Source organism: Mytilus californianus, unplaced genomic scaffold, assembly GCF_021869535.1.
Source record: "Mytilus californianus isolate M0D057914Y unplaced genomic scaffold, xbMytCali1.0.p SCAF_15, whole genome shotgun sequence".
Taxonomy (NCBI): Eukaryota; Metazoa; Mollusca; class Bivalvia; order Mytilida; family Mytilidae; genus Mytilus; species Mytilus californianus.
The window spans coordinates 13,059,541-13,072,561 of NW_026262637.1; the positions used below are offsets into that span (position 1 = coordinate 13,059,541).

At 32.5% G+C, this 13,021-nt stretch overlaps 1 protein-coding gene across 2 annotated transcripts in view; it reads left to right on the forward strand.

Moving 5' to 3' along the window:
• The window catches only part of LOC127725435 (hepatitis A virus cellular receptor 1-like), a 301,965-nt gene extending 300,543 nt beyond the window's left edge, over positions 1-1,422 (forward strand). For both annotated transcript variants that reach the window (XM_052232394.1, XM_052232393.1), the window contains exon 6: positions 53-1,422. In XM_052232394.1, the coding sequence (XP_052088354.1) occupies positions 53-641 (589 nt within the window). In that variant the 3' untranslated portion in view covers positions 642-1,422. The remainder of the gene's footprint in view (positions 1-52) is intronic.
• Positions 1,423-13,021: the final 11,599 nt, after the last annotated feature.

The following is a 13,021-nucleotide window of genomic DNA, read 5'->3' on the forward strand; positions in this document are numbered from 1 at the left end:
GATGATTTCATTACAAATTTGTATAAGATTTGCTAAACCTATAACATTTCAGAAACCATTCAAAATCAACATCTAAACCAGGTCTAGCAGTTAATATTGGTAATGATGATTATGGTCTACGTGACAATGTATTATACGTTTCATCAGAACCTCTTGATACCATTCATACACCAAACAACGACGATAGTCCAAACACAAACAGGATATCAGTTGATATTGATAGTAATTACAATACAGTAGATTTGGATGAAATACCGTCAGTCGAAGAATTAACTGGAGATGACAGTTCAAATGACATAAAAAAACTGACACCGTCAAAGTCTAATTTGAACGGGTCTACAAATGAAAAACCAATTATTGGTCCTAAGACAAAACAAAAGGTGACCATTCAAGATGATATTTATTCTGTGCCGGATAAGAAAAGGATGAAGCATGTTACAGCACCTGGTGAACGTGGGTGTGAATATGCTGTTGTCAGCAAAGCAAACAACTCGAACTTTGATAAAAGTGAAGATCAACCCTCAACGAGTAATGTGTATGCAGTTGTTGAAAAAAAGAAACGCATGTCTGACGGAAAGGGGACCAATCAGAAAAGAAATAGTTTAAAAGCCGAAAACGACGAAGAAACTAGACAATCATAAATAAGTCCTTGTGATCTGTTAAAACTTGTGCATGTAAACAGTTTATTGCTTGCATTATTATTCGTGTTGACAAATTAAATCATTTATACACTAAATCTGGTGTTTTAAGTACTCGTTTCAAAAAATAACTCCATATTTCACGAGCACCATTTTATGTATCCTAGTATTTAAGGTTATGAAAGAGTTCATAGACTACCAAACACATACAATTACTAATTGAAAGTTTACTTATTTTAGCGGAAAAATATAAGATAATTTCTTGTTTATGTCATTTTGTTGTACTTCATTTTTTATAAATATATCAATAAACTTCTTAATATTAAGAAAGATATCAAATATATTGAATTCAGTTGAGACCTTGAATATAAATATATATAATAAAAATTATCATAAAACATCATAATAGGCAGACCGTCTCAGTGGTCTCCTGTTATCGTAGCTCGTATCGAGTGAGAGAGATCGTAGGTTCGATCTTTTTCCGGGTAAAACTGTAGAATTGAAAATCGGTATATGCTGCTTCTCAACTAAGCATGCAGCTTTTATGAGTATGAGTAAAGACCTGTCAACACGGAATCAGAAAATGAGTCCAATTAGTGTGACATGTCTTCCAACGGACTGCTTCTTGTTGAACTAGCACGTTTAAAATCCGGTTCAGCATGTTTGATAGATACCTTTCATATTCATATCATACTAATAGGTTCTTGTCCTGATATGCAAAGGATATTATTCAATGAACGTTAAACAGAATTCCATCATCATCTTCTTCACCGTTTGATCATGTTAATGGTTATTTTGAGAAGAAAAAAATATGAATAAACCGTTTTCAAAAGTTTTTACCAATTTCCACTTTACGTATTTTCAAAACTTCTTTACTAGAGTTTTAAGTGTTTTATAATCCTTATTTTTAAAGATGGTAGCTATTATATATACCAATCGTTTATGCAGAAAACAAAGCAACAATCGTTTTACGAATGTGCCTTCTAAACATCGGTAAATTGTACGTTAATAATCCCACATGGAAACAATAATAACAACCAGAGGCTCCTTACAGCCTAACTCACTTACCTGAAATGTTTGGTTTTGATCGTGCATCAAGGAATATTTTGCTGTTTAATGTATATTAATGCGTGTTTAAACATGCCATTCAAAGCTTTCTCTATCTATCATAGATTCTTCAACAACAAAAAAGTGGTAAACAGTAACTCCTATAAGGGATCAATTGAGGAGTTTGTTCATTATTTATTTGTAGGTCTTAATTTACTGAACACTTTTGCTGTCTGAAGATTTTCGCTATCTATCAAAGTTTCGGCAAAAATAAAATGTCTTCCAAGGGTAGTAACTGCTATCATTCACCTCAAGTTAAGTCTGGTTGAAATTGGTTCAGTAGTTCTAGAGGAGAAGATCTTTGAAAAAAATTTTGTGGACGAAGACAGACGACGACAACGGACGCCAAGTGATGACAATAGCTCCCATGGCCCTTTGTGCCAGGTGAGCTAATAAAAAGTTTTTTTTCACATATTGAAGTTAACCTTACTTAATAGCGTGTTTTACGGACGTACATGCATATAACATTTCCTTCATAACATTTTTTTTTCTATTTTTGTTAGAAACAGTTGCAACACACGTCCAGATATTTAAACATGTTTTCGAATTCATCAAAAGGTCCGAGAGATTTCTTGCCATATGGTACTGAATAGAGTATTTGCGGTACATTCACATCATCAACATCATTAGCAGTTTTTCAGTTATTATTTTTGTCATCTTTTTTCAATAGCTACACTTGTAAAGTATTGTATATCTTGAAATATTGCGTGCTCATATTAACATTGTATTGTTATATATTGTAGTTAGAAGCGGACTTCATAAGTATGGTTTACTTGTGTCTAATCCATTTTTACTTTGAGTGGACTTCATAAGTATGGTTTACTTATGTCCAATCCATTTTTACTTTGACTAGATAAAATATGTTTAAACTAGTAACAGTGTCAGCCTTGTTTAATGACAGTTAAGATCATCAAACATGACTTTTAAGGTTACAACTAATAAGGTTATCAACTGCTGTAGTATGGTTTATTGGTCCTTTGAAATATTATCAGAATTTCCACTAGATTTTAATACAACAGTGACAAATTTGTTTGATACGTAGTAGTTAGGTTCAAATATCAGAATTCTTAAAGGTTGTAATACTCGAAGCAGTGATTGCTACCGTCTTGAAATTGCTGTCAGGTATGGACTTTTTTTCCGGATTCAAGACCGTCTGCATGTCAGCATGCAAGAAAAGCGTGAACGTTGTTTTTTTTTGCTTTGGATATAGTCAAATGTTTGTAGGGAATTTTCAATGAAATAATGCACCATATAGTCGGGTTTTAATAAATATATTAGGTAATCATATTGTCTATTGGTTACTTTTGTTCAATTTTCTAAATTTATCTCAATTTTTCACTTATATGACGAGTTAACTAAAATTATTTTTCCCCAGAAACTTTATTCACTTGAGCAGGGGTTTATTTACCACCTTGGCGGTTTAGGCTCTTAAGTGTCTCTTTATAATTTAAGTAACGATAGCAAGCATGATCGAAATTGGATGGCAGAATCAATCATTGCTTATGTGGACATATGTTTCATATAAAAGAGGCTGGCTTACATTGAATCCTTCGTCATTGTCTTTTTATTACTTGTTGAAAGGGGATTGGTCTGGCTTGGCGGCTGTTAAAGGAATCAACCAAATTTGTTTTAGAGGGAATCTATATATTTCCACGAAGTTTTTTATCTACGCAAGCATTGAAGGGTGATCAACGAATTATTCGTTACTTTATTTTCCGTCTGTAAAAATCGACTGACAATTTCTTAGTTGTAATGGTGAAGCCTTGTCTAGACTATACTGTATGGGTTTTGCTAATTGTTGAAGGCTGTACTGTGATCTATAGATGCTTACATGCACGTCATTAGGAGTCTGGTGGAAAGTGGTCTCACTGACTACCTTCCATATCTCCTCATTTGTATATCTACCCATCCGATCATAACTAAGGACAAGATAAACCCTACAAAAATACATTAGAGGAAGTTCCAAGTGTACTTGCAAAAAATTAAATCTCAAAGATTGGCTAATATATGTATCACTGTTTCTAACATTGATACATCAAAAAGTATTATTCTGAATCATAATATCAATATTTTCTATCAAGTATATCCTTTTAGTATCAAATCAAAATATGATGGCAGTTGTAAAAAGAGAAAGTATTTGATTTAACAATAAATAATAGAATCTTCTCCGTTCAAATATTTGAAATTTGAAGAGCACTTATATCAAGATCAATGATACTTTTTTCAACTCTAATATAAAAAGCACTATTTGCATGAAACATTATGAAACTTTATTACAAAAGATATACGATATCTGTACATTATCGGCTTTTTAAGATCAACATATTTCTTAAATTCTTTAATTCTATTTATAGATCAAAAAGTACCAAATGAATTATGTCATGTTTTATAGGTTCCGAATATTGTCGCAGTGTAAGAAAAGGACATGTTCAGGACCAAATACCATTTATGACACACTGAGTTTGCCTTCATCAGCAAATGTCGTTGAAACTACCGGAATCAGTAACAATTATAGCTTGTTAAATATAAATGATTTTCAGTCAACAATTGATAATAGAAGATTAGATGAAACGCACATCATTCCATTGTCTACTATCAGTACAGCGCAGGGAAACAACATACTGGTCAAGGAAACTACAAGAAATACAAATAAAAGGAGGAGCGAATACGCAAATCTCGTTTTTTAGGAGGAGAAATGTTTCCTTTATTTTATACGTCCAATAAGTATTAGAATAAACATTGGAGTAATTTCTTTATAAAAAGGATTTGCAATATATGAACGGTTTTATGTCGTCGTTAATGAATAATCATCTACCGTAATTTATACTTTCCAAAATAATCATATATTAAATCACTCACGACAGTTGATTTATCAAATATTGTTAGTGTGGCAATAACCAATATAAGCAATACAGTCAAATGGAATAACTCATTGGGAATGAATTTCAACTTGTTAGTTTCTAAGTCTTTAAAACATTAATAAAGTGGATGCATTTAAACATTTACACCGTGATATGCATCAGCATCAATGGAAAGACATATCAAGAGACTTTGAGGATCGTAAAAGAAAAGACTGATCAGATCTTACAATGTTTATTTCCAACCAGAAGACAAACAAGTATGTAGAATTCTTGGAATCGAACCAACTTCCTTTGTACCTGTTGTTACTGTCAGTAATTTGGAAATATTTGTCAAACTAACGTCATTTCAATCGAAACTAGAATGGACTACTGTGGTGTTATAATTAAAAGTGTACTTTTGGAACAACATCCATAATAGATAGCATTTAAATGGTATAAGTTATTATAAGAGGAGCCGTATTCTTCATTTTTACTCACCGAAAATAACAGAACTGAACAAATGTTTTGTAAGTGGCGAGCTTTGTTTTTATTCAAGAAAATTCTTTTTTAAATGTGTTTGCAAACCAAGGGAGAAAAACAGGGGAATAGCATGTACTACAAACTGAACTTGACCTGGTGCATGGATGTGCTATGGATTAGCAGCGGCAATCGAATCAGATTAATGTCATTATAGCGACATGGAGCTCTATTCTTTTGCTGGGTTGGTCATACTTCATGTACTTTTTGGTTTCAACAGCTCGTTAATGTATGTATAACTGGTGTGTTCTGAATCTTCAACAATTTCAACCAGGATCTCCACTAAAGAGACATTAATTGGCTAGATGCGCATGAATTCCTCCAACACAAAATATGTTCAAGCTTTGTATACTTATTTCGAACTTCTAACGGGCTAGTTTTTCTTTCTATTTTTTAAATACGTTTTCTGCTCTAAACAGCTTTGTTTTAGTAGTCCTTTGTCTGGAAAATGACGATACATCTGATTTACTTACCGACTTTATTATCTTTACGATTGTCATTTTCTTGTCCCTTTTTTTTAACTCGGCTTTCAGCTGAAAAAGGGTATATCTATATTCATTCTAAAAGATTAACTGGGCAACTGCCAAAGTCTTCCTCCAAGTAGCCAACAGCTTCAGATTCCATGCTTGAAGTACAATATTCGGGAAAAATAATCAAACTGGCGATCAAGGTCAAAAATAGCTTTAGTTACAATACAAATAGGACGAATATTGCCATTCTAAATGGTTATATAAATTGATGTATCAATAAGGTATCAAATTGTTTCCATAAATATTTTTATTGTATAAAGATAAGACGTGGCTGTTTTAACTATGAATCGTCCCCTAAAACTGTATACAATCGTTAAAAAGCTGATAAATATAGATTCTACCACTGTATTGAGTGTGATACGATATTAATCCACTCGAGACAGTTAAATTTTCAAATTAAAAACGCGAGGCTCGCTGAACGTTTTACATACTTAAAATTTAACTGTCGAGAGTGGATAAATATCGTATTGCACAAGATGTGGCGGTGGAATCTGTTTCTCTAATGATTTTTAAACGATATGCAGACAAATTGAATCCTTCCTTTCGAATGACCTGCAAAAAGATGTGTTCTTTCTATGTGACGTCATCAGGCATGGTCACCTTTTTTCATGACGTCACAATAGGAAATTCAGAGGAAAGCAAGACAATTTAAAGTCATAATCGAATTTTGACCACTGAAGAACTGAGATCAAACGAACCACACGTTGGTTAAATAAAAAAAATCAACAGGTCAGGAAAAGGATAAATCGTATAAGAATTAGAGAAAACAAAATAAAAGACCAAAAGTTAGACCAAACCTTGACTTTAATCCTCTTGTTGATTTATACTCCCTATGTGCCTTATTTCTTCTAAATATATATTCTGACTCTCGAAGTCAATTTAAAGAACTATACATAGTTTAAATTATCAACCAATCTAGTATATACAAACAGGTTTTAAACCCTGACAATGCTACACTTCCTACTTTTGGTTTGTAATGAAAATCAATTGCTGGTTAAAACAGTATGAATGCGATAAAATTATTATATCTACCATTGATTGTTAAGTTAGCAGTTTTATAGGTGAGTTGTATGTATACTTTGACATCATTTTGTTTTAATCTTGTTAATTGCTTGTAATTTTTCTTGCTATTATAGGTGAGTTGTAGACTTTGACATCTCGTTTATATCTTGTAGAAAAAGATCATTTTGATAAAATCGTAGTAAGGCCAACAATTGTAACAAAATAAAATTGTACATAGGCGTATTATAATTTCTATCACGCTGAGTAAGGTCATGTAATAAAAACAATCTTTATATAATTATTCTGCAGCGTTTAACACAAAATATGTTCAAAAGTGGCAAATACAGAAATGATGTTTTCAAATTCACGGTTACAGTTTGGAAACCGATAACAGATTTACAAGATGGAAATGAACGGAACAAATTATTGCCAAGAAAAACTTGCGTATAATAGATAGATCATGGACTAATTCCTAATATTTTGATGTTTGTTAATTTTATTTAAATACATACAATGGTTATACTTTTCGAGCATTAGTGCAAGATGTATTTTATCTCTCTCAATAGCTATAATGTTTCCTTTTCTTTTTATCATTTTAAGAGACTACAGGAGAGCCTTGTTCTACAGCCAACGGTTTACCAGGTTAATATAATTCATGATTTCATTCTTATATTTCAAAACATTCCAATCTTAGATTAGTTTTACCTTTAAAAAAGAAATGATACCAAATAGTATATGATTTATATTTTTTTGATTATTGTCATTTCTGTCTACAGTAATTTCTTAGAAATATAGAAATAAATGCATTAAATATTGGAAGTTCTTGAGATGAAATATTAATGATTAGAAAAGAAACAAATTACACTAAAGGTACAATCAAAATTAGGTAAACAAAAATATATAAAAGTAAAGACTGACCAGCATGAACCCCCGAAAAATTGGGGTGATATAAAACATGAATTCCACGTTTACAAACCTAAATGATATACTTCCTATTCCTAACATATCTATCACAGAGCACAGTCATTTCAAGGTTACATTTGTGTTCATAATAAGTATATTATACCGTTTTATATACCTATATTGAGTTATTTTCATTCAGAACGATAGGTCATGACGTTGTTTATCATCTTAATAACGTGTTATAGTATTCTTTTATTTGTCTTTATTAATATTACTTTTACTGTTAAGTCTGTTTTTTGAGATATCCTTTTGACGTGACTCTGTGCTTATGTATCCCGTCATACTTTGAACGACAAAATTATTTTATTTATTAATATTACTTTTACTGTTAAGTCTGTTTTTTGTGATATACATTTGACGTGACTCTGTACTTATGTATCCCGTCATACTTTGAACCACACTATTATTTTATTTATTAATATTACTTTTACTGTTAAGTCTGTTTTTTTTTGTGATATCCATTTTACGTGACTCTGTATTTATGTATCCCGTCATACTTTGAACGACAAAATTATTTTATGTCTACCTGTCCGAATTTCAAACGCCCGATTTTACGCCAGTACTTTAAACCTTCCATCCTTTGTGGGTGGATTTTACATAGATAAATAAAATCGTATAATATAAGCAAAATGAGGATGTTAAATTTTATGTATGCCTTTTTGTGCTTCTTCGTTACATTTGTTTGTTTTATAGTGATTAAGATGATAACACAATGTTGACTGCTGTACCCCTATTTTTGACATTTTTAACCTATTGTGTCTGTTTGTTTTGTTCACGCATCGTTGTCAATATGATGGAATTTGATGCGGCTGTCATACAAGTGAGAGGTTTAGCTAGCTATAAAACCAGGTTCAATCCACCATTTTCTACATAAGAAAATGCCTGTACCAAGTCAGGAATATGACAGTTGTTATCCATTCGTTTGATGTATTTGAACTTTTGATTTTGCCATTTGATTGGGGACTTTCCTTTTTGAATTTTCCTCGGAGTTCAGTATTTTTGTGATTTTACTTTTTTAGGTAGGGTGAAGGTTGGCGTTTATGCCCGCTACATTTGTGTGCACCTGTCCTGAGTCAGGAACCTGGTGTTCAGTGGTTGTCGTTTTTTATCTAGATTAGACCGTTGGTTTTCCTATTTGAATGGTTTTGCACTGGTCATTTTTGGGGCCCTTTATGGCTTGCTGTTCGGTGTGAGCCAAGGTTCCGTGTTGAAGGCCGTACTTTGACCTATAATGGTTTACTTTTACAAATTGTGACTTGGATGGAGAGTTGTCTCATTGGCACTCATACTACATCTTCTTATATCTATGTTAATAATTTTTTCGAAAAATTAGCTGTTAAACTCTCCCAGGCCTATTAGGTATTCTTATATAATCAACATGTATTTCAAAGTCATGTTTCTTGTCTTCCTTTGAATTTAGTATTCTGACGGCACATAAAAAGAGACCATGATTGATGAATGCACACAGACAGCACATCACTTTTTGCAGATGATTGAAAACGAACGTTATACTCTATCGACAGAGGTTAAATGCTCAATAGACATTAGAGAAATAGATAACACTACTGCATCTCATACGATACCATATTCTCCAAACCTAGACAGTAACATTTCAAATATTTAAAACGACAAACCTGGCATTATCGAAAATTGAAACGTTCCAAGTAAGGAAATATTGAATCCTTATCTTGTTTTGAAATGTAGATGCTCGGTGTGTCATCAAGTGAAATATCTAGAAATATCTCCGAATTCTGTATTGTTGGTATACAAATGTTCAGATTAACATTTTTAAGTTGTGATTTGTTTGAAATCTTTTCCTTATAACTTTGCTCTTGGGAAGGCTGGTTGTTGTATTTAATTGCTAATTATTAATTTTCAGATATTTTAGAGTAGACAAAAAGTTGACATATTCTCAGCACAATGTTGAAGCATATGCAAACCAAGTTTCATAAAAATCGAATGACCAAATACATGATTAAATCAGCTATATGTTTTAAGTGTTATCAACAGCGTTATACCATTAACGTTTCAGATACTATCAACAGCCGACATCTGAACCAGGTCCAGCATTTGATAATGATTGTGATGCCTATGGTATGCGGGACAATGTCCTATATGTTTCGTAACAACCAACTATTACCGATGTAACACAAAACAACCCCGATAGTCCAAAAACAAACAGAATATCAGTTGATAATGATGGTAATTACAGTACAGTTGATTTGGATGAAATGCAAACAGTCGAAGAATCGACGGGAGATTACAGTTCAATAGACTTAGAAAAACTAACACCGACGAAGTCAATTATGAACGGATCTTCAAATGAAAAACCGATTATTGCTCCTAAGCCAGAACAAAATATGACCATTCAAGATGATGTTAACTCTGTCCCAAATAAGAAAAAGGTGAAGCATGTTACAGCACCTGGGAAAAATCGGTATGCATATGCTGTTGTCAGCAAACCAAACAAGTTGAACTATGATAAAAGTAAAGATCAACCATCAACGAGTAATGTGTATGCAGTTGTAGCAAAAAAGAAACGTATGTCTGACGGAAAGGGGACAAATCAGAAAAGAGATAGCTTAACATCCAAAAACGACAGAGAAACTGGACAATCATCAAAAAGCTGATTACTTAGTACTAGTAATCTGTAAAATAGAAAAGGAGCATTTCAGCACTTTATTGCTTGTTCTATTAACCATGTTAAAAATTGCAAAATAGACATAATCTGCTGTTTAAATTTAACGTTTCAACAAATATACCTATACTTATATAAACTTATGTATATAAACTAATGTATATAAACTCATAATAGAGTTCACAGACCAGTAAAAATACAATTATTGATGATTTGGTGTTGACTTAATATTTTGACGGTAGAATATAAATGACGGGATTGCGGTTACGACCATTGGAACATATCCGTCGTCATCTGTGAAAATATCCCATAACTGTCCACCTACTCGTAATGGCCTCCGTATAATTGTCGAAGGTATGACTTTAATTTCACCACTTGGAACTCTTGGATTGATAGCTTTCTTGTGAGAAGCAACCAAAGTTCAGTTGCTGCTGTTATGTTGCTTCATAGACATAGCAAGTTCACAGTTAGGAAGCTGAAATCATCTTTTGTTTGTTCTCAACCGACCCACGTGTTGTCAATTTCTAGATGAAAGTCAGATATGAGGCAGACTTAACTTTATCTGTTGTATACTTTATTTCAAGTACGGTTCAACATAGTCACTAAAATTTGAATTATTCAGTGAGAACACATCATCTATATAGCAGGACGTGAAGTTAAAGGATAATGCTAGCTTCATTTCATCCTTCCTTATGACTTCGGCCTCATATAAATGAAGGATCAAGTCGACAAGCAGAGGAGCACAGCTGGCTTCTAAGGAAAATCCGATATCAACCCCGGTTTGTGTTGTGGTTCGTGATGCTCAGTCTTTGGTTTTCTATATTGTGTTCTGTATACTGTTGTTTGTCTTTTAATTGTTTTTCGTTTTTTGCCATTGCATTGTCAGTTTTTTTTATGACTAATGACCCTTTCGTATCTCTTGCCTCTTTTTTATTGTTTCTGTCTACTTTATTCTGGCAACAAATACAGAAATGTAAAAACAGACATAACATTAAAACAGAATATTTTTATTATCAATGCAGTTGTCAATTCTTGGAACATTCGAATGAATAACTACTAGAGGGTGTTAAACGACCTTGACTACCCATGAGGATCTCGCACGGCCTGTTTGGAATGTATGTGCTATATAAGGTAATAATTCATATCAAAATTACTGTTGCATATCTTAAAAGAATATGACGTTGTGTTGCAGGGAAAGAATGAGACAAACGATAATATTCACAATATGAATCTTATTGATTTAAAACCTCTTTCAACAACAAAATATATAAGTATCAATAAACGATCTTAATGGTTAGCACCTTATAAGTTCATAACAACATGTTATCATCAGATTTTTCTGTTCAAAACTTATATCAAGGGAAGCATGGAGGGATGGAAGGATGGATGGATGGCTGTTTAACGTCCAGTGTCAAAATAAATGCATGTTCAGGACAAGAACATAGTAATGTGATATGAATATAAACCATGAGTTGTATAAGACCAAGACGTTGAGTCAGTTCACACGGTGAAGAGGAAGACATGTCACCCTACCCGGACACATTATTCTGATTCCGAGCTCACCAATCTTTGCTCTTACTCCTAAATATCGAGTGCTTAGCGAAGAAGCAGTAAATACACATTTTAAAATCTTGGGTTTGAACAGGCCGGGTTTCGAACCCACGACCTCACGCACTTGGGGGCAGCACACCACCAGGGATCCACCGAGGCGATGTGGCATGCAAAGAAGACAAGTGTTGCCCATAACAGTTAAACACAGAACAGCATATTACATGGAATGTCTGACTCATGTTATAAATATGAAAAGGATAAGGATGTTTTTTACTGATGAAAAAAAATCTTCAATTAAGTAATTTAAAAAAAAGTTACTTGTACATTATCAAAATTCATTACCCGTTAAAGAAAATTTGTAAAAAAAACTTTAATTAATTTTTATATATTATTGTTATGATCAAATTCGTTGTAAAAATGTTATTAATATAATTTATAATATTTTAATTGGCCAACTAAAACTTCCGTCAATAACTGAAAGATATATTCTGCTAATCTGAATATATGTTATCTTAAGTCTAACTTTGAAAAAAACAATTTCAACCGTATATGTGTGCATTATTACAAAATAATATGTTTATTTACACCTACTAGCGACCATATGAATTTTGGATAACAAGGGTAACCACCAAGTTGTCATTTTTCAGTAGATGATGCACAGTTGTTGCTCCTTTTTTAATGCTCTAAATCATGTTGTATACTTATAAATATGTGTCGTTGGGTTGTTGTGACATTGATACATACATGTACATCCCTCCTTAAATAAATTCCGTATTAAGTTTGAAAAAAGCTTGTACCACAAGGTATTCCATACATTTCCGCAACAGTCATTATTAAAATCAGCATTATACTTCCAAAGATAACTAAACAATGATAACTTCTATTTATTTAATGTGTAACTTGCATATTTGTGTCCCTGCCATATTGTTTAGTATTTTAAACTAGGAATACCAGATAATATGCAAAATGCATCCAAAGGCATATCATCTTACGAAATCAGTCCAGTATCAAATTTTGGGATATATCTGACTTGATTATGTAGCTGAATTTAAGTTTTGTCATATTTTCTTTTCGTTAATTGTTTCGTTATAAATAAGGCAGTTAATTGGTTTTCTCATCTCAAGTGTTTAACATTTTGTAATGTAAGGTCCTTTATTTTGTTTTTGTTTTCGTTGTTAAAGGTTGTACAATTACCTATAGTTGCTTACACTCACT